The sequence below is a fragment of the Trachymyrmex cornetzi genome, unplaced genomic scaffold, assembly GCF_001594075.2.
Source record: "Trachymyrmex cornetzi isolate Tcor2-1 unplaced genomic scaffold, Tcor1.1 scaffold83, whole genome shotgun sequence".
Classification (NCBI taxonomy): domain Eukaryota; kingdom Metazoa; phylum Arthropoda; class Insecta; order Hymenoptera; family Formicidae; genus Trachymyrmex; species Trachymyrmex cornetzi.
Genome location: NW_017300169.1, coordinates 4,289,800 through 4,315,309, shown reverse-complemented (window position 1 = coordinate 4,315,309; position 25,510 = coordinate 4,289,800). Strand labels below are relative to the sequence as shown.

Here is a 25,510-nt window from a genome sequence, read left to right as displayed (position 1 = left end):
TATTTCTTTGACTTTCGATTAGGTTGTCCCGACTCTCAAATCATCATATAAATTCTCACGCGTGAATTTATATTGACTTCGAATTGTTATGTGCTCCAGCTGTCACTGGATACTGTTCTCCGATTACTCGACTTTTTTTATTTCTCTTCTTCTCTTTTTCAAGATTTGAAGACCAACATCCAATGTCAAGTAATAATGTCTCTATATTATCTCTAGTATAATGTAATAATAATATCTAATTAGCGTAACATCAACGAATTCTTTTGCACTTTTTTTTACAAATTTAAATTGGTCGTCGAATCTTACTTCTTCTTTCTTCTTTTCCTCTCTATTATATCAATTATCCGACTCATATTATGAGAAAATATATCAATACATATATACAAAAATTACATATATACAAAAATTACATATATACAAAGAACAGATTTTTTTTATCATTGAAAAGAGTGCAGTTGAGGCAGTGAGAACAATCCAGGACAATCACTACCTCCTTTATTTTCAACCGTTTCGTAGAAGGGTAGCATATCATTATAAGTCACGAGTTCGTTATCATCGCAAATGGAGTGGCGCAAGATGACGAATCGCCATACCATCACCGACAATCTGTAGTGTATCTCATTACTGAATTATCAATATCATATTTATCTACTTCATTACATCGATAAAATACTATTAAGGGGATGCTGGAGTGACGGTCGAACTTAATTAAGGTCGATAGTACAGACTTTTTTAGATTCCAAATTTGACAATAGTGTCATCTTTCATTCATTTCTTATACTTATTATATATCGTTGTGTCTCTCTCAAACGCATTTATCTGTCCTTATCTAACATATTGCAACACCATCTCTTAGAAAGAGATCAACTAAAATACTGCTCGGTTTCATGGCTAAACAGTCTAAACTATCGTACAGACATTTCTCACGGGCTAGACACACAATTTTGTAGAATGCAATTATCTTTTTATTTAGGCGTCAAAACTTAATTCTAAAGATACGACTGTATTCGTCTATTTATTCTACATGTGCTCCTGCCCTAATTTCGAGCATATAACGTGCATATAATTTTTTCATGAAGTAAATGTTTGGTGAGCTGATAGAACATGGATACAGGAATCTGTAATTTATTATTTTTCCCAGTTTTGGATACAAAATACACCAGGAGCAGGTACATTAGCACGGATATTTCAATCGTGGAGAAAAAATTTTTATTTTGTGCAATTAATTCGAAGAACCGCGCAAGGAACATAAACGCTTGCTTTATCGGTAAAAAAGAAGACCCAGCATCCTCTTAAAGACCTAGACAAATTTTCCTCACACAAAGAGCCCGATAGAGGTCTTTTCCTTGCAATGCTATAATTATCTTAATACCGCAAAATTACAATTTTTTTTTCTCATACAGTTATATCATTTTTAATTTCGTCGATGTCATTACTTATCTAACTTATCTAATTGGCCGCGCTGACATATCTACAGATCCTACAGTCGTCGACGTTAGTTTCGAGCTTCGCACCATCACGTCGCGACATCCAACGTTCCATTCCAGGCATTCCAGGTGTTGTCTTTCAGTCAGTTCAATTCGCGACAATGGTTCGCGATCCATGGTTCCGCATTCTGCTGCCGCTGTCGTCAGCCGTGGTAAAGATCTGATGATTTCCGAGTTCGTCAACCATCTGTGACCGCTAGTGACAGTCTGTATCCGATTACGTAGTGAGGGTATCGGCGGCATAATCGCATAATCACTTGAGTTGTCTTAACGACGGCAGCAAGGAGAAAGTTCTGTCGCGACGTTCTGTCAATTGCTTTACGTCAGGTATGCAAGGAATTGACTACTGACTTTTCTCAGCTGACTTGAGTATGTAATGATCGAGGATAAATGTAATCCAAGTAAACGTCCAGTCTTTTGTCGCTCATTCGATATAAAAAAAAATGATATACTGAGTTAAATTAGAATTATGATATACTGAGTTAAGTTAGAATTAAATTAGAAAAGATCGTTTCCTCATGGAAATCTCAAATTAATCTTCAGTTGACGTTACAGCGTTGCTCTTCTGCTACCAAATGTCACGATGAAGAGATAGTTAATTCTCTGAAGCATCGCGGATTGACCGAAGATGTCAGAGCCTACAGAGAATCAGGTGGAACAGTGCGACATAGTCCTGCCGAGACAAGGTCTGCTGTATCAAACAGATGCATTGAATTACATACTCTGTAAGCCGAAGTTGATCCCGTTGAAATCAGTCACGTTGGAGAAACTCGAGAAAATGCAGAAAGACGCAGAGATCAAAGTCAAAGAGTCGCAAGAGACAGAGGATAGTCTCAATGCAAGTGCATAAGCATTCAGCAGTATTTAGAGACCTATAGAATTTGTCGGATATCACTGTTGCACCAGATATTAAAGACAAGATGGTACTCGGCGCTTTCCTGACAGAGATCATAGTGGCATTCCTGCTGGCTGGGACTCTACTCTTTAAATATGGAAATGTGTTTCGGCATCATATTGCAGTCACTATTTCCGTATTGATAGCTTGGTACTTTTCTCTATTAATAATCTTCATATTACCATTGGATGTCTCTTCGGTAATTATCTGTTTAGCACATAATTTTATTCTAATTATTGGGTGCTTTCCATTTAAATTCAATTTGACATAGGTAGGTATTGTTCTGTCTTTGTTCATGAATATTCGGAAAGAATAATGTTTGTGTCAATTTCATGTTCATTTTTACTAAATGGAAAATACCTATTTTTGATTATATAGTCTTTCTGTTTTACTTTGTAAAAGAGTAAAATAAATAAATAAATATTTTTGTCTACAGACCGTATTCAGACAGTGTGTAGAACAGAATATACACAACAGCACTAAAGATCACAATAACACAACCTCTGCACCATTTATCACATGTAAAGAGCCTTGGCCTAATGTGCCAGAGAATGTATTTCCAAATCTATGGAGGATAGTTTACTGGACGTCACAATGCCTGACATGGTTGATACTCCCGTTGATGCAGTCTTACATAAAAGCTGGAGATTTTACCATACGCGGGAAGTTAAAATCCGCTTTAATAGATAACGCTATATACTATGGTAGTTACTTGTTTATATGTGGTATACTCTTGATCTATATTGCGCTAAAGCCTGGCTTAGATCTCGATGGGTGAGTTTTATTAAAGTGAAGTTATAATATAAGTCAAATATAAGTCTTAAAATGTTACTAATGCGTATAAAAATAAACAATTATGTTTACTATTTTATAGACAAAAATTGAAAGCCATAGCGTCATCTGCGTCCAATACGTGGGGTTTATTCTTATTGGTCTTATTGCTCGGTTATGCTCTTGTAGAAGTACCTCGAGGATTATGGAACGCCAGCAAGCCTGGATATACTTTAAACTATAGCTATTTCAAGGTAGCGAAATTAAGTTTAGACAAGTGTGAAGCAGAAGAGACGGTGGACGACATTCTCGAGGTACAAAATAAAGATGTTAATATATTTACGTTTGTAAGAATTGAAAAATACTATAATGAATAACAAACGCCATTTAGTCACTACAAGTAGCAACGATATCCATTGGACCTGGCCATCCGTTCCATTGCAATCTGGAAACGATCTTTCAGAAGATACCCGCAGAATTGAAGGATAGAATGAACAGAAGACAATTGCCCGATGATACTCCAACGGATACACCTACTGAAAAAGCTCTAATTCGTCTGCATAGACAAGTTTGTTAACAGTATACATATGTATATATAATGACGTGTTTGCATTTCTACATCGTCATTATTTCTGTTTCAGACTATAAAAGCGTTGCAGACTTTACAACGCATAGAAACTCAATGGGGCATTTTAGTGGATAAAATATTTGATTTGGAAGATGTAGCGAAGAATCAAGTGAGTCACGATAGAAGATTTAAACAGGCTTTTCCTATGCATCGTTCGCTTCCATTTCGTATTATTTACAATCCTGTTGTCGGTAAGTAATATCTCGTTTTACTTTGAATTTTATTCTGCTGTGTTGATATCACATAATGTTCGTTTAATAATTTAATTCTTGTAGCTTCCGATTCTGTAATTTTGTCGCTTAAATTTCAGAATGGTATTGGAAATGTATTGTGAAGGATTACGTTTTAAAAGCAGCCGCTATTTGCGCCGGCTGTTTATCAGTGGCTGTGGTATGGTCAGAAGTAACATTCTTCAACAAGTCTCCTGTGTTATCTTTATTCGCTCAATTTCTGAATTTAGCAAAGAGAAATTATGATTACTTTACTATAGAGGTAAAGATTTGCGTTTATTATTTCGTACAGTATATATTTTTATTTATATCGTTTCTACTCAATTATTAGGTATTGTCAACATTGATCATTGCATATCTTTGCTATTGCGCTTACTCGACCGTCTTGAAGATACGAGTATTGAATCTTTATTATTTGGCACCCCATCATCAAACGAATGAGTACAGTCTTATATTCAGTGGTATGATGCTGTGTCGCTTAACCCCGCCAATGTGTCTTAATTTCTTGGGACTTATTCACATGGATTCACATATTATCAAAACTCATATCCTGGAAACGCATTATACACAAGTAATATTATTTAAATGATCTGTAAATTTTTTTAAATTGATTTCTATCTTTATTGTTTCTTCATTGTTTCTTTTTTTTTTGTCAGGTGATGGGTCATATGGACGTTATTTCTATAATATCCGATGGATTTAATGTATACTTTCCAATGGCAATTCTAGCATTCTGCTTAGCTACGTACTTTAGCATAGGCAGTCGATTGCTTTCCATGCTAGGCTTTCAGCAATTCCTTGATGATGACGAATTTACGACGGATCTCGTAGATGAAGGGAGAGAACTTATAAAAAGAGGTATTGATAAATTATATATTATTAAGTGCACTTTTAACGCGATGTATGTTTCATAAAGTGGTCTTTACAATTTTACTTTGTATTAATATCTAACAATATTAAAGCAATAAATATTGAGATAAGAGAAAAAAATAGTGTATTTTTTTCTTATTGTAGAGAGACGTAAACGGCAAAGAGCGGAGGATTCTATGTATAGACGACGCGAAATGCAGGAAAGATTTAATATTTCGGTGGGTACGCGTTACAGGACATCTCGACAAAGTACAGACACTGGTATGTATAATGAAAAATAAATGATACCGTATATGGATTATATAAGTAACTTATCGTTGACAATTCTTCAGTACGGCCGTTAAAACGAGACGAGTCAGTCGAATCCGCGAGAGCGGGTCTGTTACACGATTTCGATCCCACGGAATATTACATCGGTATGACATTTGGTGGAGATAGTTATGGCGCAAATCGATGCGACATGGAAAATCAAGGTGATATTGATTCATTCGAGCCAAGTAATACGAGGGCATTCTCTACGAGTACAAGTCGCGTAGGTCCTCCACCCAGAGGACTGTTCGATGATATTTAAAAGGAATAACCGTATTTTTGTAAATACGGTTTAGATGGTAGTGTAGAACCCGTCAATTGGCTTTTAAGGATTTACACGATATTTATATTGAGCAATATGACGTTGTACGTCAATAAGAAGCAGCATAATGAATCTTATTAAACGTGAAGTGTAAGGCTTTACATACCTGTAGCATTTGGAATCTGATTACTACGTAGGAGCACGAACTAAAGTAAAGTTGTATCATTATGAGATATATTTATAATTTATTATATATGAACAAGTTGCACTAAGAATGAAAGACGCGCAGATCTTGCTTAAAACAAAAACTCGTTTTTTTTTTAAATAAAATTGTAATTACGGCGGATAGAATCAGTGATAATGCAATGAATGTTCGACTTAATATTAATATGTATATTATGTTTATTAGGACAAATATATTTTTATTCTTCGACTATTATTTTGTATAGTTCGACTTATGTTGGAGCTAATAAATAATTTATATACGATTTTTTAACTATATGTACCTGAAATAATTATTCATTAATATGTAACTTTTTATAAGTAAGATTATGCCTGAATATTTCTCTTATAATAATTAATCTTGACAACACACATACACAGTATTTTATGAATGGATAGAAATAATATAAAAAGATCGACTAGGTGTGACCAACAAGAAAATTTAATAATATAATAAGTCAGTATATAACAATAATAATAAAACGCATTAATCTCCAATGTAAATATTCGCAAATAATTTAAAAATTAAAATATGGGAATTTATATTATGAAGGCATTTCAAAATAAATATAAGAATGAAACTTCTAGTGCTAATTAGAAGTTTTGTCAATTGTTTTATTACAAAATTTATATCTCCCATACTTTTTGCGATCCAAATATATATATTTACAATTTAAGGTATATCACCCAAAAAAAAATATTTTGCCGGTAAGCGGGAAATTTCTCTTAGCATTTCCTCTAAGCAAAAAATCTTACATTAATCTTACATTAATCAGGTGCGTGTATTTATAACACGTATTCATCTATAAAAATGAGGACACATGAGCTATGATTAAAAATAAATTCCTCTATAAACAATTCTAATTATAATAACTCAAATAGCCTTTTGAAATAAGAGGATATACAAAATACTAGCGGCACGCTTATTTGTTAGAAAAAGTTTGTCATTTATGTGTTATGTATGTGTGCATGTCAGTACATGTAAGATATTCTTCTAGTATTAAGAGGATTGCAATCCTAAATCCAGTACTTTATGGTTATACAAAATTCTTTTACTTTGTAGAGTATCCTCTTAAGGTCATATATAAATAAATGGAAAATCCTCTCACATTAACACGGAACCGCTAAATGGCAGAATATTTTTTTTTGGGTGATCCATGAGATTTATCCGAAAATTTCGAAATTTCTAATGGCTTTGTTTCTTGACAAAAATGTACTAAAACATATCAATTTTTATTCATGAATCTTATTTGTCGATGAGTATTTATATAAATAAGACGTCACTAAAATCAATTCCTGCATTTCTAACATCGTGAGTGAAATTAACAATAGGAACTATTAAATATTTGATATATTAATAGACAACACGTAAAGTTAAATCTTCGAACTTTTGAGATTAGTTCGAGCACATGTCTCGAATAACTTTTTTTTATAAACCTCTATGAGGCTATTTAAAACGATAATATCGCTCTCTAGAGTTTAAAGATATATATAAAATATATTTATGAATTATATGCAAGCTTGTTAAAATATTGTATATCTGTTACGCGTGTAATTTGATAGAGGTAAAAACGATTTGCTCATAGTGATGCAGATTTAACAATTTGTATATCACAAAACAATTTCTTGTCATTAATTAATTAACGAAATTACCCCGTTGATAATGGATATAAAATATATACATAACGACAAAATATAAATCATGCATACATGCGATCTTGATTATTCCGTTAAACATTTTGGCGACAACACTTCGTAACAAATGTAACGTAAAATTAATGACAATAAATGTATCACGTAACATTCGAATGTGATTAAGTTTTCCTAAATATCTCACCATAACAATCAGCCGCTCTAGGTAAAATAAACGATGTAAAATGTAATGCTTGTAAGAATAAGAAATGATAATGCGTAGATTATTATTATTTTGATAATTTTTGTGCGTTCTGACTGCGAAATCTTATTCTTGATATTTTCTCGACATTCCGAATCCGCCGATTCCGGCATTAGCAGTAACGGTTCCAACAGCAACAAGCTCGATCTATTTCCCCGGTATTCAATGTGGTCACCCTTCGATCGGCGTACCTGATAAATCGGCGGATCTTCTGAATCATTGTGGCTAATATGTTTCGTGCTGCTTATTACAGTGCCACAATCATGATAAAACGTCATGGGTGTGCAACCAGCTCTCGATGTTCTCACGTAATAGCTATTTATGCAGCGATGATACAAGTGAGTATTTACTATAAGATTGCAACAAGTGCGATTTATAATATGGATGCTCGGCTTCAGTAGCGATTACAGATCGAAGATGTCTCGAGGCCAGCAATGAAAATAGAATATACCCGCGACGTTAGTTTTTGTGTAATTATAAACTAGCATATAATCTCGATTTTGATCGTATTGCAAGCAGAAAATATCCTCGGAATTCTCGTGCGGATACTTGAAGCATGAAACGTCATCATACTGACATAGAACTACTTCTGTGGCGAGCAATGACTCTTTCATATATATCAAACGATCGGTGTATACTGGACTGCCCTTTGTTTTTGCGCACTCCCTGCAAATTGTATGTCGCGGCAAGAAAAGTGTGTCTATCAAGATCTTCGCCGTAGCGGGGCTATATTTTTCATAATAATCTTGAATATCGTGTTCATATAAACTATTGCGTGGTTGCTTAATCGCTCTAACTTCTTCGTAAACATGATCAACATTCAATAAGTCTCGAACAGTAGCTTCGTGATTTCCAATCACCTGTTGTCGATTGTAGTTCTCAGCTTTCCGTTGATTATCAAGATGTACCTCATCTCTCACATTTAATGGAATCTTTCTCGAATCGGACGAGCTACCAAAATTTGCGCCATCACGTTTCCTATCAATCGTAGAGATCGATTCTTCCTCGGCAGTAATATCATTTTTTATGAATGTATTATCAGCAGCGACTACAGATTTGCAGATTTGCGTGTTCATTACACCTACGTATGGGATACGATATGCGTGTGTTTCTGGTGTGCGCAGTGTCATTATTGCTTCAGTGGAAAAGCTTACATTCGTGTCATCCGCTCTGTTCCTGGTATCACTACGTCTCGCCTCTAATTTTAATTGCTCTAGGTGCAGCTGATAGTGATGAACACACGTAAAGTTATATCAATTCCTGGATCTCACTCGCTCGGATCCCAATTCCTGTTTGATCTTTTGTAAATCGTAGAGTACCTGAATCCCAAACAAACAGGCACTAAATAATGATATTGTATACAAATAACTTATAAATGGTAATACTAATCCGCAACAAATACTGTGACAAATACAGAAAAAAAATACCATACAAAGTTCACTCGCTTCGAGCACAAACCTCTAATATAGCTGAAGCACTCCAAGCTTGAGTGCGACAACTATCTGAGCAGTAACTTCCGTCCTTGTTGGTAAGCTCAGGAAGGCCTCTCCAATGGTTGGTAGACACTTCGATAAAATGCCGAGAAATAATGGCTTCAGTCAATTCGATCACATGGTGTAATTCGTTTTCATCGTCGATTAATGACGCAAAGTGTAAACGCGCTCGTAGGAAATATCCTATCGGCCAGATCCATTCCTGGAAAGATTGGGAAAGATGTTAAAATAGATGTTTGAGAATATATTGCATGAATGTTAAATCTCTCAATCTTTACATATTTCAAGACGAATATGCGATTGTGATAAAGGATATATTTACAGGCCCTTGATGATAATTCCATCCATGTGCTGTTTTAGCATCGGTACCGTCATTGGAATTGTCATAATATCCATTATATGCCCAATCCGCAGGATCTAACGTCTTCATTCCTAGCGGGCTAAGTAGTATCTCCTCCGCTTTTTTCAGTGCTGTCCAGGCATGATGAGGATTAAACAGTTCCGGAGCCTATTTGCGAATCATTATGAATTATGATTGGATTTGTTATAATATAAAATACTTCTTTTCTATTTTATACGCTTCGCAGAATATTTTTAAACACTGATAATAACACTCACAACGACCATCGCAACGGGAAAGTTAGGCCGCAACTGATAATCCGCCCATTCTTGCGTTGCTCCGTGACTGTCCTTGAATATACCTCGTCGATGGATTAAATTGGGTTTCGACTCGCTCTGTGATGGAATCTCATTTACGTAAAAGTACTTTTCGAAATTTGTTTGAATTTTGTCGGCCCATTGCTTATAATTCCAAGTTATTGTTTGGCCTATATTTTATGTATAATTATAATTAGAAAAAAATATAAAGTTAATAATGTTTAAACGTTAGTGTTCTAGATATCCTTACCATCGCGACTTTTACGTTGAACACTGCCGTACGGGAAAAGATTCTGTTTGTACAATTCGGCTAGAAAACTGAGAATGCATTTGCTCAGTCCAACTATCTCTACGGCGGAACCATCTCTGGGGGTAGCCGGTTTGCCTTTGTTACCAGCTTTTTCAGAAGATCCCATCTTGTCCATCCAGGTACCGCAATTAGCATCGTTGCCACCGAATACGAAACCTGTTTCGGGATGAACACCGATCTGATTGTTAAAACCGCGATCGGTCATGTGCTCATCGATCTGTTTCCCGGCGTTTCTCTCTCTGAAGCAGAGACCTTGAAAATGTACCGTGAGAGCTTCCTGAATTACTTCATACAATGGTTGATCCTAAAACCATTTTTACATGTCACATAACGTGCAACTTTTAATTTAAATTATTTATATCGAATTATAATTGAAGTTGCGGCTATTTTTTTACAACATACATGTTGTCCTGCCTCCAAAGCTGGTGAATCATCAGTCGGGAACAATCTTGAAACTTTATCGGATAAAATATCCAAACCGTTCGGCACTTCCTCGGTGTAACATTTTATCGTATAAAGCCACCACCATAAAGCATCGCGGCAATTGTATCTATTTATGAGAATGAGATCGATAAGGCGCTCTTAAATCAAAACTTCCTAAAATATTATCCTAAAAATGCTCTAAGAAAGTATATTATACCTTGCATTACTTCCTTTATCGAGCAGATTGGGTATCAGGCCGTGTCGTAAAGTACCGGCAAATCCAAGAATTATGAATCTTGCTTCGACATGCCTGTCAGTCAAAAGTAACAGCCCTCTCATAGCAATGAAAGTATCCCTACCCCAATTTCTTGTGTAACCCGTTGTAAAATGCGGTAAGCCTGCCGATAACGTTAAACACATTTGCTCTGCCACTCCGTCGTGGATTTTAATTTTTGGCTTAGGTGGACTAAGATCCGGCGATAAATTTGGTAATTGCGATGATCTTATCACACCACCCATTTGTATCGAAACCAAACTCAGTAATTTAACAAATATAGTTCCGTTCTTAACAAAGCTGGAATAAAAATATTAAACGAGTAACATATGATTAATTTTTTTGTTATAGATATTTCATTTTTTCAAAATATTAATTAGAAAATTTCTAAGTTTGATACTCTAATGAATTTCGATTTCGATGCTTACTCTGACATTAAACTATTGCAGTGTTCTAAAAGAATTCTATAAATGTTCACAATTACACAGTCAAAGTAACTCGGCACAAGATATCTCGGGATTACTTTGAACGGTTCTGCCGCTTGTTCAATCCAAATTCCAAGAGGTTTAGTGTCGTCGTCCTCTTTTAGACGTTGCCACATGTAATCTAATAATTTTTTAATTACCATTTTTGTCACATATCGTCAATATCACAACATACAATTATTTCGGAAATGGTTTCTGATATATTACCTATTAACCAGTTACCCTGTCTAAGATTGGCACACAGGGGATGTCCTAGATCGTTATTTGGACGAATATCAGCCAATAAAGATATAATGCCTAAATTGAAAATGCTCATTAGCTGAGATACTTATTAAACAGCAATAAGATACAAATAAAACTCGTTCCAATATATTGATATACAAGTGGTAATTAAGAAAATATGAAGTGCTTATAAATATATACTACATATTCAATTAAATATTACCTTGTAATCCAGCATATACAAGAGGACCATATCCCGGTACATTGTATACCCCAAATTTGTCCTGAGTTTCCTCTCGTTCTTCCTGATCACATCTATATAACGTTTTATTTAAATCCGAGAAGTCCATGCAGGAAATTATATTATGTAATTCTGATTTTTCATTTGAAGTAATCTGCGAGATAGTATTTTGGAGTTTCATTAAAGCAGGTACTATATTCGCGTGAAGAGCCACACTGAAATTAAATTCATACATAAGAAAGTTAAGGGATATCGCGGTTTTGGGACAGAAAGTTGTAGTTTGTACCGTATAGCTATAACAGAACCGGGTTGGAAGTTCACAAAATTAAGCTGCGTGATTTTAGGATCGCCAGAATCGACTTTCTCGATGATCGTGGAGTCGCAACACTGTATGTGCTGTTTAAGGCTCAATGAATATTCGGACAATCCATTTATGATATTTTCGTCCATTGTATATTTCTCAGGCAAAAGGAAAAGTGGTTTACCATTTCTGTAATGCGATTTATCGATCAACATAAACATGTAAATCTTCCTTTTAAAGAAAATAAAATTTACGGCTTACTTGGCATCAATGTGCGAAAGTGATGCTTCTAAAATAATTTCTTCCACTATACCCTCTACTCTCAATGGTCTTACGTGCTTTCTCAGATCATGAGCGTTAGAGTCCGGATGTTTAAATGCTGTGAATGCAACCAAGACTACACTTTCGTGAGTAGTCGGTGAGTGTCTTGTTACGGCCACTATATCAGTATCCATTTGATCGACAAACACCTAAGAATCAGAAAATAATTTTTTAGCTACATACATTGACTTTCTAACACACATACACAAACCGCGAAAACTGAGCAATTGATGACATACTTGTGGAAATTTTTGTTGACCAAGCGTGTAATGTAAATCGTTCAATGCCTTTTTAGCTGCAATTATACCAGTTTTCGAATTAATAAACTTAACGTTGTTTGTCAAATTGTCGTCTATCCATGAAGTATACTGCCTTTTCTCATCTACCACGTGTATCTGAAGAAAATAAAATCTCAGAAAATCTTGTAAATATATAGAATTTCATGACAAAAGTACAAAAGTTTGAGTTTGTACTACGAACTTACGTGATGAGGCACTAATTCGTCGTATCCGCGATTACTACCGCTAGCACAGCACGCCATCGATACAAGTGCTGCGCTCGGGAGTAGATCAAAAATACTTCGTTTTTCTACTGGACTAGGATTATCGTGAGTCACATCCATGAACAGGGCGTGAGCTATACTCGGCACTAACGGTCGTGTTCGTGGTTGCAGGAATGCTCCAACTGGCTCTCCTCCGTATCGATATACTAATCTCCCTTGTTCATGGCTATCCCAAGCAGACATAGCTTCTATAATATAACAGTTTTGATGTATATCTTTATTCGCGACATGTTCTTTTTTTATTAACTGTATTTTAACAATATTAAGTAAATAACAGTTTTTGAAAAATTTGACAACCTCTTATTAAAGATGTGATGCCAAGACGATTCACAAAGATGTTGTCTTTTTGATCGGAGTTGGTAAACAATTCTGCGACAACATAGAGATCTGGACGAATTCGTCGTGCAGCGTCAAGCATATACTGTAAATAGAGAATCGCGCTATTAAATAAACCCTGCTGCATTAAGGTTGTTTAGAATTGCGATATACCTCAGCGACGGGGATCGGTGTGGAATGGCAATTGTCTAGTCGAATACCATCGAATATCTGCGCCGTTTGTTCTACATAGGACACCATATGCTGCCATAAGAAAGGACAATCTTCTGGTTTCTGCCCATATCTATAACAATCATATTAATAGCATATATTTTAAATTATCTGTATATGCACTTTCTACTAATAATTCATTGAAAATTTAAATAACATTTATCTGATATTTTTACCTGAGTTTTACGCTGTCTCCCCAAGCAATGAGTTCTCTTCGAATGTACACATTAGAATCAGGCTCCGCGAAATTCTTCAAGGGATCGCTATTCATGACCCATCCATTGTGAGCCATAAGATAACATCCATTATCTGAATACATTATGCTTTCTCTTTCCATTAAAGATTTAGGTGTCCCGTAATCGGTAAAGTATCTATGGAATGTAAATTTATTATATCAAGAATCATATTTAGAAATTATAACGTAACGTTATAATATTTACAAATTTAAATAAAATTACCTGGGAACGAGAGGATTTTTCTTATTGATTTCCTTAATTTGTGGACCATCAGATTGCACTCTAAAATATCTCATGCCAGCAATACTATTTTCAACAGCAGCATTTAGATGGCTTTGCACATTGTTGATAATAACTTCATTGAGTTCGTGTAATTTATTTTTCAAGTCCTCTGCACATCGTTTCAGACGAGTTTCCTCATCGAAACAATCAGCTCTACGTAAAGTAAAAGAATCACGCATAAGCATTTATATGAGAAGGTATATATTGGTTATATATCTTATCGTATCTATATTTATTTTACCTATATGTATTATACTTCTTCAGAGCAAGCTGCATATCTATGGTTGATTTTAATCTACGAAATGCAGGATCTTGAATCACCGTAATGTCTTTGATTGTTGTATTATTTATGTCTTGTGGCATCTCATTGCGCGCTGAATTTAAGAATTCCGCTACAATTTCATTGACATCGATGGTGTACATTTCATATATCTTCACTAGTGGCAAGAAATGTGTGTGGAGAGCATGTTGAATCGCCTAAAGACAAAATAAAGCACGTTAAAGCAGGAACGAAACAATTCAATTTTAATTACTGAGGAATGATTTGTGACTTACATTCAAATGATCCTCGGTGTCAACTACGGTGGGAATACCTTTAAATTCCCAATCTCCAAAAGCTACCTGAGTTGTTAATTCAAACAATGCTGCATCCAAGATATATGCCGGACGTAAATGAGGACTGTTGATGCAGTTGTATGTGCACTCCGGGTGAGAAACCAGGAAAGGACTCTCATTCGCCGTATGATTTAGAACAATATCACAGATGCTCAAGATCTGAAACATATAAAATAATTGAAGGATATATTTGGATACCTGCAAGGTACGCGATTTATCCTATTCTTGATAAACAATAATTTACCTTCCATTCATTACGCATTTTATTTGCAAATGTTTCGATATCGTGGTAAGTAACTATCTTATTGTTATCATTAAAAGCGGGATTAAGCTGAGCTTGATCCTTCAGGCTGTACGACGATTTAGAATGTCCTAATTCCTAAAACAAAACTCGCGTTTATTACAAATATTGTATTCTTACATTATACATCAATCGCGCGAACATTACCTGAATCGGTGTAAAATGAATTGTGTTATATCCAGAATTTCGTGCTACCAGTAATTTATTTTCCCATGTAGAAAAAGGTCCTAAACTCTTTGTTAGAACTGTTTGAACTTGAATACAATCTAGAGGTAGTTTCTCCCCATGTTCACCTATTTTCAACTCAGGATCCACCAGCAAGTATCCGGATGCAACAGGTTTTACATTCCCTTCGACTCTGCAAAACAGACGTGTCTTGTTATTAAGAAATAAAATTTTACCTTATATACTCGTAATATTCTTAATCTACTTACTGGTTAGTGACATAATAATGGAATGACCCTGACAAAGTTAAATGTATGCTTGCCGACTCGTCAATCCATTTCAATTGATAGTAAGTATGCCTCTCAAATTTCTTATCGGTCGATAATGGATGGTTTATAAAAACCTCAAGTGTTTTTCCAAGAAGAGAAGCTCCAAGTCGAAACTCAACTATCCAACCTGCGAGTAACATAAAATCATTTACAGCAAAGACATGCCGCAACAAAAATTGTCAAAATACAGTTTAAAAGATAATTTTAAGAGGAGCGAAATTTCTTTTTAAAGACCTTTCTTTAATCTGTATAATATCCCATCTAAATGTTCTCCGTTGTTCACAGTTAGAACTCTTATTTGCTCATGGGTTGTAGAGCGTGATGGCAAAGGATGCATGTTTTTAATTATCTGAAATTATAAAGAGAATTTTGTATTAAAAATGTAACAGACATCGCTTATAATTGACAGAATCAAACATTAGTGAAAGGTAGAAGATGGAATAAGTTTACCAAATTTTCGAGATCAGATCTGTCAGAGCTTCCAAAGGGATGATACGCCTCGAGCGTAGGAAACGGGTATGTGCTTAGTCGGCAGAGTATAAGCATAATATAAAATATTGGCATAAAGCAGTTAGCAAGCGTGCACGATATTATATTACGGCGTTTCCGGTGTGTGAGCACATATAAAAGCCGCAGCTATTCTTACCCTACATACTAGAATTACAATATCGTGGTACCGCAGAGACAACTGCTTTCTACCATAAGACCTGCCCCCCAGTCAATATATAACGAATATGGCAAGTACCATCTTCCACTGCCATCAAACAATCGTATCACTAAGACTTTTTATTAAGAATATGGTCTCGCAATTCCGCACATTGTATTGCACGTTCGCGCGTATAGAACTTACTGTAGCATCCATTCCTTTACAGAGCCATTTACGGATAATTTGCAGAAAGCATCTAAAAAGCCTTAAGACCATTTTTCTTGTATTGTGAATGAAGCGTCTTATTCTCCGAGCCATTGCCAATGCGAGTTAATTGAACGTTTTTAGTCGATTGGTATGGACAATTTATTAGGAAAATGATATCGCAGCATCTGCCAACATTTTACTATGTATAAGCAAAATCCTTTATACGTACTACCTATAACAGATATATAAAATAAAGGCTACTAGGTGCGTAACACGTAGATTATGATATTCCACACGTTTCTATCGAGGTTTCTATATATATATCTCTAATGTTGTATAAAAGTTATGAAAAACAGATGTTGGTAAAATCTTAGTACTTACATCATGTTTTATAAGATGTATTATTACAGAATAATTTAATCAATAAATCTTAGTACTTACATCATGTTTTATAAGATGTATTATTACAGAATAATTTAATCAAAACGAGAGATTATCAAATAAAAGAATTATAAGAGAAAATATAAGATAAATTATAATAGATTATTCATAATGCATATTAATATTTACATTAATATATAAAATGTTATATTATAATATCAAAATACAAAGATTTATAGTAATAAATTAATAATCTCTTTATTAACGTTTTATGTTAACAATTATCACTTTAATTTGTACATATATACAAATATACTTTGTAAAAGACATTGACGCAATTACGCAATACATATCACTACGTTCTACGTACCACGCATTTTTTTCATATATATAAAGAGAGCAACATAAATCGATTTATGTAAGGAGCTGAATAAAGATTAGTAATTATAATTTACAAGATTATGATTTAGAATATAATATATTTAGAATTATGATTTACATTAATTCTTTAAAACTAATGTCAAAATCTGTAACAGTTATTGATGCTGAGTTTATGAGATTTGATGACTAATTAATAAAAGACACTAATTAATTTGAAGGAACAAAAATGAGGTTATATATATATAAAGAATAAATACTATAAAGTTCAATAACAATAATTCAAATTTGTAGATGTAGCATAAAGAATATAAATAAGTAAATCCAATATAATAAATAAGTAAATAAATAAGTAAACCATCAACTCCAGAGTAATATATATAAAAAAGGATTAAGCAATATTAAATACGTTATCTTATAAGATTATGATGTGAATGCACAAAAAATCAGAAATAAAAGTCCTAAACGATCAAGCTGGATCTTTAGTGTTTAAATAATTCCGTTGCAGGATTGGATAATGAATACTAAGTTTAATAACAATAATTCAAATTTGCAGATGTAATAAAAAGAATATAGAGTCCAAAAGACCCACCATCAGCTTTGGAATGATATAATTGAGCGAGTCAAAATATAGACCGATTGTCAGCTTCGGAGAATTAATAAAGACCGAATAAAGGGTCAAATAAGTCAGTTGATATCACAAATACAAATGCGAACGTAACGATACAGCGTAACAATATAATGATACGTATATAATGATAACGATGACAAATAACATTTAATATAATTATCCATCCATGCACAAAAAGAAAAAAAACGGGCGCAAACAGCGCAAGTATACAAATATTATTCACACCAAGAAACAACTCGACAAAAATATTTTCGCAAATCGATCGCACGCGATTAAAAATTTAGTTAACACCTGCCGATGTATGAACACACACGTGCACTGCACGCACGTGGCAAAAGCGACGTGGGAACTTTCCTTCGCACTTCGACGATTTCCTACCTACGTCGGCGATGGAGTACAAAATGATATTGTATGAACACTGGTGAACACGTTAGATATAAATGTCGTGCGCTCGCATTCGAACGATCAGGCAGAAGAAGTCTTTGCGTAAGTTGACCTCTATCTCGCGGAAGACAGGTCTGAAGGTCAATAAACAAGCGCGACCAGAATGGAGGGGAGGCGGCAATCGGTTAATGGATTTGTATCATCGAACACGCGGCGCTCATTGGCCCGACGTTCGCGCGACTAACTTCGGGCCGTTCCACTCGAAATCGCGTTCACATTTGGAGCGGTACTGATAGCACATAAATTTGAACATCACGTAACGTTCTCTGAAAAACATAGCGAAGAAAACTCTTCAGTCTTTCCTTCTTGCTGGGAGATGCGATTTCTTTGTTTATGTATCCGTCGTCTATTTACATATAAAAAAAATAACGCGGTTTGACTCGCGGACAACTTCAGAGATCCATCTCGGCGGGAAAGTTTAAAATTGATTCTATCGTAGGTTTAAAAAGATGAAATCGTTTCTCCTTACCATTCAAGTGTTCGAAGCTGAAGATATACGATGATGATAACGAATGTTTAATCCGCCGGAGCTGACAATAAAATCTATAATACTATATTTACTGATACTAGGTTTGTGAAATTCATTTAATAACTGCTGATTAAAAGGCATTAATTAATTTTAAGGAACCAAAATGACATATATAACTTGTATAAAAAAGAATGGATTATTAAATTTATTTTAATAACAATAATTCAAATTTGCAGTTGTAACTGAAAGAATGGAGTGGATCTAATAAGCTCACGTCAGCTCGGGAAAATTAATATTCATTTCTCTATTAACATAATTAACTTTAATTAACAATCTGTTTAAAAATTAAATTAATAAGAATAGAGCTACGAGCTAAGCAAGATCTTGATGCTATATTAAATAACAAACAGAATAGTTAATACGTTTGAATTAAAAAATTTATTATATTGTTTAACATTGAGAATAATCCGATTGGGGTCGAAACGTTCTAATAAACTTTTTATTTGTTATTTAAAAATATAGCATCAAGATCTTGGCTCGTAGCCCTATTCTTATTAATTTAATTTTTCTCTTATATAATTTTTAATTTCTGTTTAATTTATTCTTTATCTTTTTCCAATTTTTAGAACTAAAATAAAAATAAGTTAAATCGAGATTAACTTTAATCTCTGCATATTTATATAAATTACCCTTCATTCTTTCCTAATTCTTAGAAATAGAAAAAATAAAAAGTTAATTAAACTGAAATTATCTACATCAATCTACACTACATTTCTAAGACGTAAGTACATTAATATAATAATTGAAAGACACAAGTACGTATTAATAAAGCGACAATCAAGCTTGAAACCGCAGCAAGACAGATCTCCGTTGCATATGCAGTTATTGAAAAAAAGGAAAAGAAAGAGATACAATCGTTCTCGGGGAAATTTCCATTATATTGTGTTTAAATCAACAAAGGTCGTTCTCGCGAAACTTTTTCCATCTTTTTCACAAGCGTCCTGAAAAATTATAAAAAAATCATAATCGTGCCACGTGATCGCGCATGTCACTCGCTTATCGCTCGTTCGAGTACAGCCGCGTGAGCCGCGCCTGCAATCACGGCAAATCACGGTGACATTCTAACCTCAACGGTCAACCGAGCATTTTCCGAACAAATCCGTGATCGCCAGAATTTTTTTCCAGCGATTTCCGATCGCGCTCGTGAAGACAAACAAGATTTCAACTTCGATGAAGGATCGACGAGGATTATTATTCCTCTCGAGAGCTCGTCGGACTGTTAAATGCCCCAAAATATGAGAATCATCTCGCACATTTCTGACATGCTTATTTACCAAGAATTGCCAAGAATGTCAGTTTTTTGCACAACGCACATTCTCCAACATCTAATAGAAATTCGCGATTAGTTCTAGCATTACTCGACGGGTGTGACTGTCGTACGAAAGAAAGGAAATCAAAGGAAATACCGTGAACGACGTCGCGAAGTGTCGCTCATTCGCTTCTTCTTTCCTAACCTCACAATCAGTCGAAATTCATAGCGCCCCCAAGTAAAACGACGTCGAAGTCGTGAGAGGGGTGCGATACACGCGGCGCGTCGTGTGCTACGCGACGATCGACGTTTACGGTCACGTCGACGTTAGAGAAAAAAAAAAGAAATACAAGAAGGAAGAGAGGAAGGAGAGTCACAGGTCTAACGATCCCGACGTCGAGCTTTCATCGCTTCGCCGTTGAATCGCACGCGGCTCCACGGACGGCAACTCCTCGCCGTCCGGATTCGCTTTCTCCTCTTTAGACTTTTTCAAAATGGCAGCGGCTACGGACGAGCTGAGTAAGTACTCCTGAGAGAAAAAAAAGAGGAAGAGAAAAAGAAAGAGAGAGAGAGAGAGAGAGAGAGAGAGAGAGAGAGATATGATCTCCTTTATGTACGACGTAATCGACAACCAGGTCGTGGGTCATGCTATTTGTTCTGGAATAGAGAATGGGGCCAAGTTACGGGGTCGGGCGCAAACCTGATTGTCATGCTAGAGAGATGACCTTCGGGAGGACCTATGGATTTTCATCCTTTCCTCGATGCTCCTCCCTTGCACCGAACACGTGTCCGCAGCTGTCAAATCTTGATACTGATGTTTAAATCCCACTGACATTCCTGACAATCCCGACTCGATAACATATGATGTCAGCATTTTTTTCAAAATGATCTCATGTTCGATGACGCTCGATTACGTCGCTGAAATAAGTACAGATCGATATATGAGGGCTGTGATCCGATTCATGTGGATTCATGCTCATAAGCATTATTTACACAAGTCATTAGGTCTTTTTTTATTGCTGCACTAAACTGTATTAAAACTGTCTCTCTCTTTCGCTAAATATCAAACATATATCTATGATCTCATTGTTCCAAAAATATGTATTAGTTCAGTCATAGAAGACAAATCTCTTGTTTAACTTTAATAAACAATGAGGATAAAATAATCCCGTTGTGAGCGTGAATCAGACTGCAATCAAGATCTGTTCTTTTTAAGCCTGGTACCATTAAGCTCTCTTAATTTATTGTGTACCTTTTTCTAATTCTAAGAATTTTAAGATGAACGGTAAGTTAAATTGAGATTAAAGTTAATCTTACATTGATGGAACCAGGCCTTAAACTTTTTGCTTACAGTACAGTGAAGAAAAAAGAGAAAAGATAAAAGTTTATCTTTTCTCTTTTTTCTTCACTGTACTATAAAAAGAGAAAAAAGTAAAGAAAATCTCTCTGTGCAAGAGATTGAGCTAAAAAGAACGTGTCTATTATTTCCTATTTTACTTTGCATTATATATAATACACATGATTAGAAATTCTTTCTCTTGCAATCAACTCTGTAGGAAAGATTGGAGAAATATTAATTGTACGCCACACCTTTCTTGTGTTTCATTTAGTTTTACTCGAGCGAGTGTTCCTCCGTTTGGGTTCTGCTGAGACAGATGAGCAGTTACAGGCGTCAGTCTGCAAATTTTTACCTCCTGTGCTGCTCAAGTTGTCTAGTGCACAGGAAGGCGTCAGGAAGAAGGTGATGGAACTATTGATTCATATAAACAAAAGAATAAAGAGCAGACCCCAAGTACAGCTGCCTGTTGAAGCTTTACTCCTACAGTATCAAGATCCATCAGCTAGTTCGTTTGTGATTGTACGTTATTAGTACAGATTAATTTATGATTTATGAAATCAGAAAAAGATACGTCATAATATATATTTGTATAATTGCAGAACTTTACGATAATATATATAAAGTTAGGATATCCTCGAATGGAGTTGAACAAGCAAGCGGAATTAGTTCCAAGTGTACTAAATGCTATTGAGGGAAAACCGTTGTCTCATCAAGACAGGTTTGCTTTTTACAAATTTCTTAATTCTTAATTACTCTTATATTTTAATTTTCCAGAGCTAACGATGGATCTATTGAATCCAAGTCTTTTTGTCAAAAAGATCAATTTAATATTGTTATCTTACAATTTTTGATTATTTTTCTTATAATATACCTAGTGCATTTATTGTTTTTATATAAGTTATGTTATTCTGCTTTCCTGAAATTAATTAGTGCTTTTTAATTATCATAAATTAATTAAGTTTTATAGAATCAGCGTCAGTTTGTACAGATTTTGTCAGCTCTGTAGGATTAACAGAATTTTATTTTTAATATCAAAAGACTCCATAAATTATTTTTATATATTTATATCACATTGTAAAATGTCGGATTACATTATCGTAAACGAGGCTTTGTTTCAGCTTAATGTTGATCATAATGCCAGCATTAGGACATATCAACATACCAGCAGATCCTGATAAACGAGCCTCTCTCTTAGGTTTGCAAGACAAACCTTACGTGGCGAAACAGCTTATAAATTTTATGCTCGACATATTATTGTTGCCATATGGGTGAGATATACACTGGACAATAGCATTATTTTTAAATATTTACTTATAGTTTCTAACTGCAATGTATAAATATCACCAGATCTGTGGGACAAACGGAAAATCAACAGGGCTCAGGTCAGACTATTGATTGGTCTCAGTTCACTGTACCGCCAGGCTTAAGCGACTACGCGTTCAAAAGAGTAATAGGCGAGAGTCCGCCTACAGCCGAGCAACTCGAGCAGATAAAGTTGGGCATTGTTAAGTTCCTCGCTGGTGGATTTTTCCCAGATACAGATATTCTGATACATTTAATCGTAGCGGCTGCGGATACCAGATTCAGCATCGCTAATATGGCGGATTTAGAATTGAAAAAAATGATTGGGTGCGTGTGAAAACTCAGAACTTGTTTGTCATAGATCGGAGCTGTGTAATTTCTTCTGTATTCATCCGTTTAGCACATTGGATTGGTCTTCGATGCAACTAGCAGCTCCGCTTTACACATTATTCTTGGGTACCGATGCATTAGCCACGCAAAAAGAGGTAAAACCCGAAATGAAACGGCTACCTGCAAGCACACGAATTCGACTCAAGCTTTTGCAATATCTTTGTCGAGTGACTAAAGCGGGATTCATTATACCACCATGTATTCAGGTAAGTTAAAGCAAAAAGTTGAGTTACACGATGTTACGTAATAAAATTGTCATATTTTCCTCAGGTTATTTTCGATTCACTCTATGGAAAAAATACGAACGCAAAGTTAAAATCATTGGCGCTACAATTTACATCAAATATCGTTCAGCAGTAAGTGTTTTATAATTCAGTTGCTATTAAATTTTTTATGTACAGCATTACTGTTTACTGAATATTTATTGGTAGATTTTCAACTTTTTTGAATTATTTCGCAAAGGAAAATATGAATTATATTCTCTATTCATACGAGCAATGTATAATTAACTTCACGAATTTTTTGTTTTATTGCAAACTCTTTACACATGCGATGTATTATAACTTTGTCTCTCATTATTCAAAATACACATCTTGTTACATATAATAAACTATTCGATTTAAAAATATCTTTTAAGCTGCAGTCTGGTACCATTAACTCGCGTCGCTGGAGTAATCTTGAATGGCATGATAAAATTGATCTCTGAAGGCGATGACTTGCATAAACCGATGGCATATACAGTCATTGGACAACTTGGTCAAAGAATACCATCTTTGATAAACAAAGATTTAAGTTTGTTACACAACTTATTCGACACGCTTGTTTCTGTAAGTTCGATTGTTTTAAAAATTCTGTAATGATTATTGAAATCATATATACATATATAATTATTAAATTTGAGCATTTTGTTTAAGACGGACGGTGAACTGCGACGTACGGTAAGAGACGCATTGATTTGCGTAACATCTGCGTTTGTGCTAAATAAAGAGGATGAGAGCAATATAGCTCTGATGAATGCTCTATTGTCGGTACACATTGAATCACCAGAATCGAGCGTAAGGCATGTATATTGAAAATTATAGATTATTTATTACATTAATTTTAATATATAATCGTGTGTGTGACGTGTATTACTTTGTGAATAGATTTGTGGCAATGCACTATGCCGCAACCGTATTTCCACCCGATGACGCTCCATCTCGATATCTCTTGTTATTAGCATGTGGTGACAATAAACACGAGATTAGTACAGAAGCCATGAAAGCGCTTTATGGCGTTGTGCATAAAAACGAGGATGATCAACAAATTAGCAGTAAGATAATGTTGCCTGAGTTTGTGAAACTAGTAAGTTATGTTTATTCGAAGATGCAGTCGAGAATGCCCGCCGCGAGTAGCGGCAGAAACACGGATAAGCAAGTACTCCCGTATAGTACCGTTACATTTTCCGAAGTAAGTTCTAGGTGGAAGTAAGTTCTAGATTTGTGAATGCTGCATAAATATATTTACAATCATAATTTATATTGTTACAGATTATTTGTTATTTTCGCATTTGCCTCGCCAGAAGTGCTAATATTCCCGCGCGAAATGAGCCGCTACAGCATCCATGCGAACATACGCCTCTGATTGGACGTTACTTGGAGAAATTATACAAAGATCAACCAGAGATATTAAATAATTATCTCAACATGATTTTACTTTTAAGTCATTCTTCCGCAGGTAAAAAGTAATCATAAATAAGAATCAATTATGCAATATGTTGCATTCAACATCTAACTATGATTGAACTCAAAAGAATTATATATGATATATTGTGTCAAGTTAAGTGTATTTTGTTATCATGTACAGATCAAATTTCCTTGAATGCATTATTGGAAGTATTTGGATCCGTTCCACATTATATAATAAAATCATATGAGAAGGAGCTGCCATGGCTGTGTTCTTTGCTCGCTTCTGCTAAACACGACGTACGACAACTAGCCGCGAAAATATATGCCGCTATTACTGGATACTTACCGAGAAATGAATTTGAGAAACATGTTTCGAATATTATGAACGTTATGAATAGAAAAAATTTGGAAGCACAGCATGGTGCATTAATGGCATTGACTTATATGATGGAAAGAAATTTAATACAACAACGAAATGGAAATAAGGAGGATTTGTGCAATTGGACGACTTACAATGATATTGTGAAAGTAATATGTACGTATTTATATATATCAAATCATGTTACGTTACAGGTTTAATATACTTTAAAAATACTATGTTTATTATATTCAGGTACATATCTTCGTGACAACGCAATATTATTGATGGACGCAGCTATTCAAGCTGTTGGTATCTTAGGTAAAGCATATTCTCTACCTTTACCAGCAGAAGGCGATAATGAATTGAATAAGAAAGCGATAGTAGAAACGCTCTTTTCCGTATTATCTAATGCCAAATTGAATACCAAGGTTTGTAATTAATTACATATTGTGTATATACGTAGTTAAATATTTTATATTAGATGCTCTGTAGTCTTACAGCTTTACTTTGCTTAGATGAAAGAAAAAGCTGCGCTTTCATTGGGATATCTGTGTGTCGGCGAGTGTTTTCCGCATACTGTGGACATCGCTAATAAAATCATAACAACTGTCAAAGAGGTGCATAAATATGTTTATATATATATATATATATATAT

At 34.8% G+C, this 25,510-nt stretch overlaps 4 protein-coding genes and 1 pseudogene across 5 annotated transcripts in view; 3 read left to right on the top strand and 2 right to left on the bottom strand.

Annotated features, from left to right (window-relative positions):
* The first annotated feature begins 1,676 nt into the window (after positions 1–1,676).
* Positions 1,677–2,348, top strand: BBIP1 (BBSome interacting protein 1). Of its 2 annotated transcripts, none has more exons than XM_018519445.1 (2): positions 1,677–1,814; positions 2,043–2,348. In XM_018519445.1, exon 2 carries the CDS (start codon positions 2,116–2,118, stop codon positions 2,335–2,337), a length of 222 nt encoding a protein of 73 aa, XP_018374947.1. In that variant the 5' UTR covers positions 1,677–1,814; positions 2,043–2,115; the 3' UTR covers positions 2,338–2,348. The 2 variants fall into 2 exon arrangements, with proteins under 2 accessions (XP_018374947.1, XP_018374949.1); XM_018519447.1 differs by lacking the exon at positions 1,677–1,814 and adding an exon at positions 1,819–1,888.
* A 52-nt stretch (positions 2,349–2,400) lies between these two features.
* Positions 2,401–5,913, top strand: LOC108768826 (LMBR1 domain-containing protein 2 homolog). Its single transcript, XM_018519444.1, has 10 exons — positions 2,401–2,581; positions 2,819–3,156; positions 3,257–3,467; positions 3,545–3,721; positions 3,795–3,972; positions 4,092–4,273; positions 4,343–4,582; positions 4,668–4,869; positions 5,026–5,142; positions 5,214–5,913. Exons 1-10 carry the CDS (start codon positions 2,408–2,410, stop codon positions 5,450–5,452), a joined length of 2,058 nt encoding a protein of 685 aa, XP_018374946.1. The 5' UTR covers positions 2,401–2,407; the 3' UTR covers positions 5,453–5,913.
* A 591-nt stretch (positions 5,914–6,504) lies between these two features.
* LOC108768720 (uncharacterized) lies at positions 6,505–8,821 on the bottom strand (annotated as a pseudogene).
* Positions 7,653–15,910, bottom strand: LOC108768825 (glycogen debranching enzyme). Its single transcript, XM_018519443.1, is given in 27 exon segments — positions 7,653–8,887; positions 9,027–9,263; positions 9,384–9,569; positions 9,680–9,888; positions 9,969–10,332; positions 10,431–10,578; positions 10,669–11,025; positions 11,154–11,331; positions 11,418–11,507; positions 11,656–11,888; positions 11,960–12,163; positions 12,236–12,444; positions 12,535–12,690; positions 12,780–13,045; positions 13,155–13,278; positions 13,347–13,476; positions 13,580–13,774; positions 13,862–14,074; positions 14,163–14,398; positions 14,477–14,695; positions 14,781–14,915; positions 14,985–15,195; positions 15,272–15,458; positions 15,566–15,680; positions 15,782–15,809; positions 15,811–15,877; positions 15,880–15,910. Coding segments are annotated over 27 exon segments (4,779 nt in total). The 5' UTR covers positions 15,896–15,910; the 3' UTR covers positions 7,653–8,821.
* Positions 15,911–19,827: 3,917 nt separating this feature from the next.
* Positions 19,828–25,510, top strand: part of LOC108768824 (proteasome-associated protein ECM29 homolog) — a 10,660-nt gene continuing 4,977 nt past the window's right edge. The window contains exons 1-14 of the mRNA XM_018519442.1: positions 19,828–20,315; positions 21,407–21,654; positions 21,735–21,853; positions 22,254–22,403; positions 22,483–22,764; positions 22,838–23,033; positions 23,098–23,183; positions 23,465–23,654; positions 23,742–23,887; positions 23,973–24,276; positions 24,357–24,543; positions 24,673–25,029; positions 25,108–25,283; positions 25,371–25,472. Of these exons, the coding sequence (XP_018374944.1) occupies positions 20,291–20,315; positions 21,407–21,654; positions 21,735–21,853; positions 22,254–22,403; positions 22,483–22,764; positions 22,838–23,033; positions 23,098–23,183; positions 23,465–23,654; positions 23,742–23,887; positions 23,973–24,276; positions 24,357–24,543; positions 24,673–25,029; positions 25,108–25,283; positions 25,371–25,472 (2,568 nt within the window). The 5' untranslated portion in view covers positions 19,828–20,290. The remainder of the gene's footprint in view (positions 20,316–21,406; positions 21,655–21,734; positions 21,854–22,253; positions 22,404–22,482; positions 22,765–22,837; positions 23,034–23,097; positions 23,184–23,464; positions 23,655–23,741; positions 23,888–23,972; positions 24,277–24,356; positions 24,544–24,672; positions 25,030–25,107; positions 25,284–25,370; positions 25,473–25,510) is intronic.

Excerpts from the sequence above, each read along its gene's own strand:
- BBIP1 (XM_018519445.1), top strand. The coding sequence starts at position 2,116 with ATGTCAGAGCCTACAGAGAATCAGGTGGAACAGTGCGACATAGTCCTG.
- LOC108768826 (XM_018519444.1), top strand. The coding sequence starts at position 2,408 with ATGGTACTCGGCGCTTTCCTGACAGAGATCATAGTGGCATTCCTGCTG. Across the intron at positions 2,582-2,818 it reads TACCATTGGATGTCTCTTCG|ACCGTATTCAGACAGTGTGT; the intron begins GTAATTATCTGT and ends TTTTGTCTACAG. Across the intron at positions 5,143-5,213 it reads TCGACAAAGTACAGACACTG|TACGGCCGTTAAAACGAGAC; the intron begins GTATGTATAATG and ends ACAATTCTTCAG.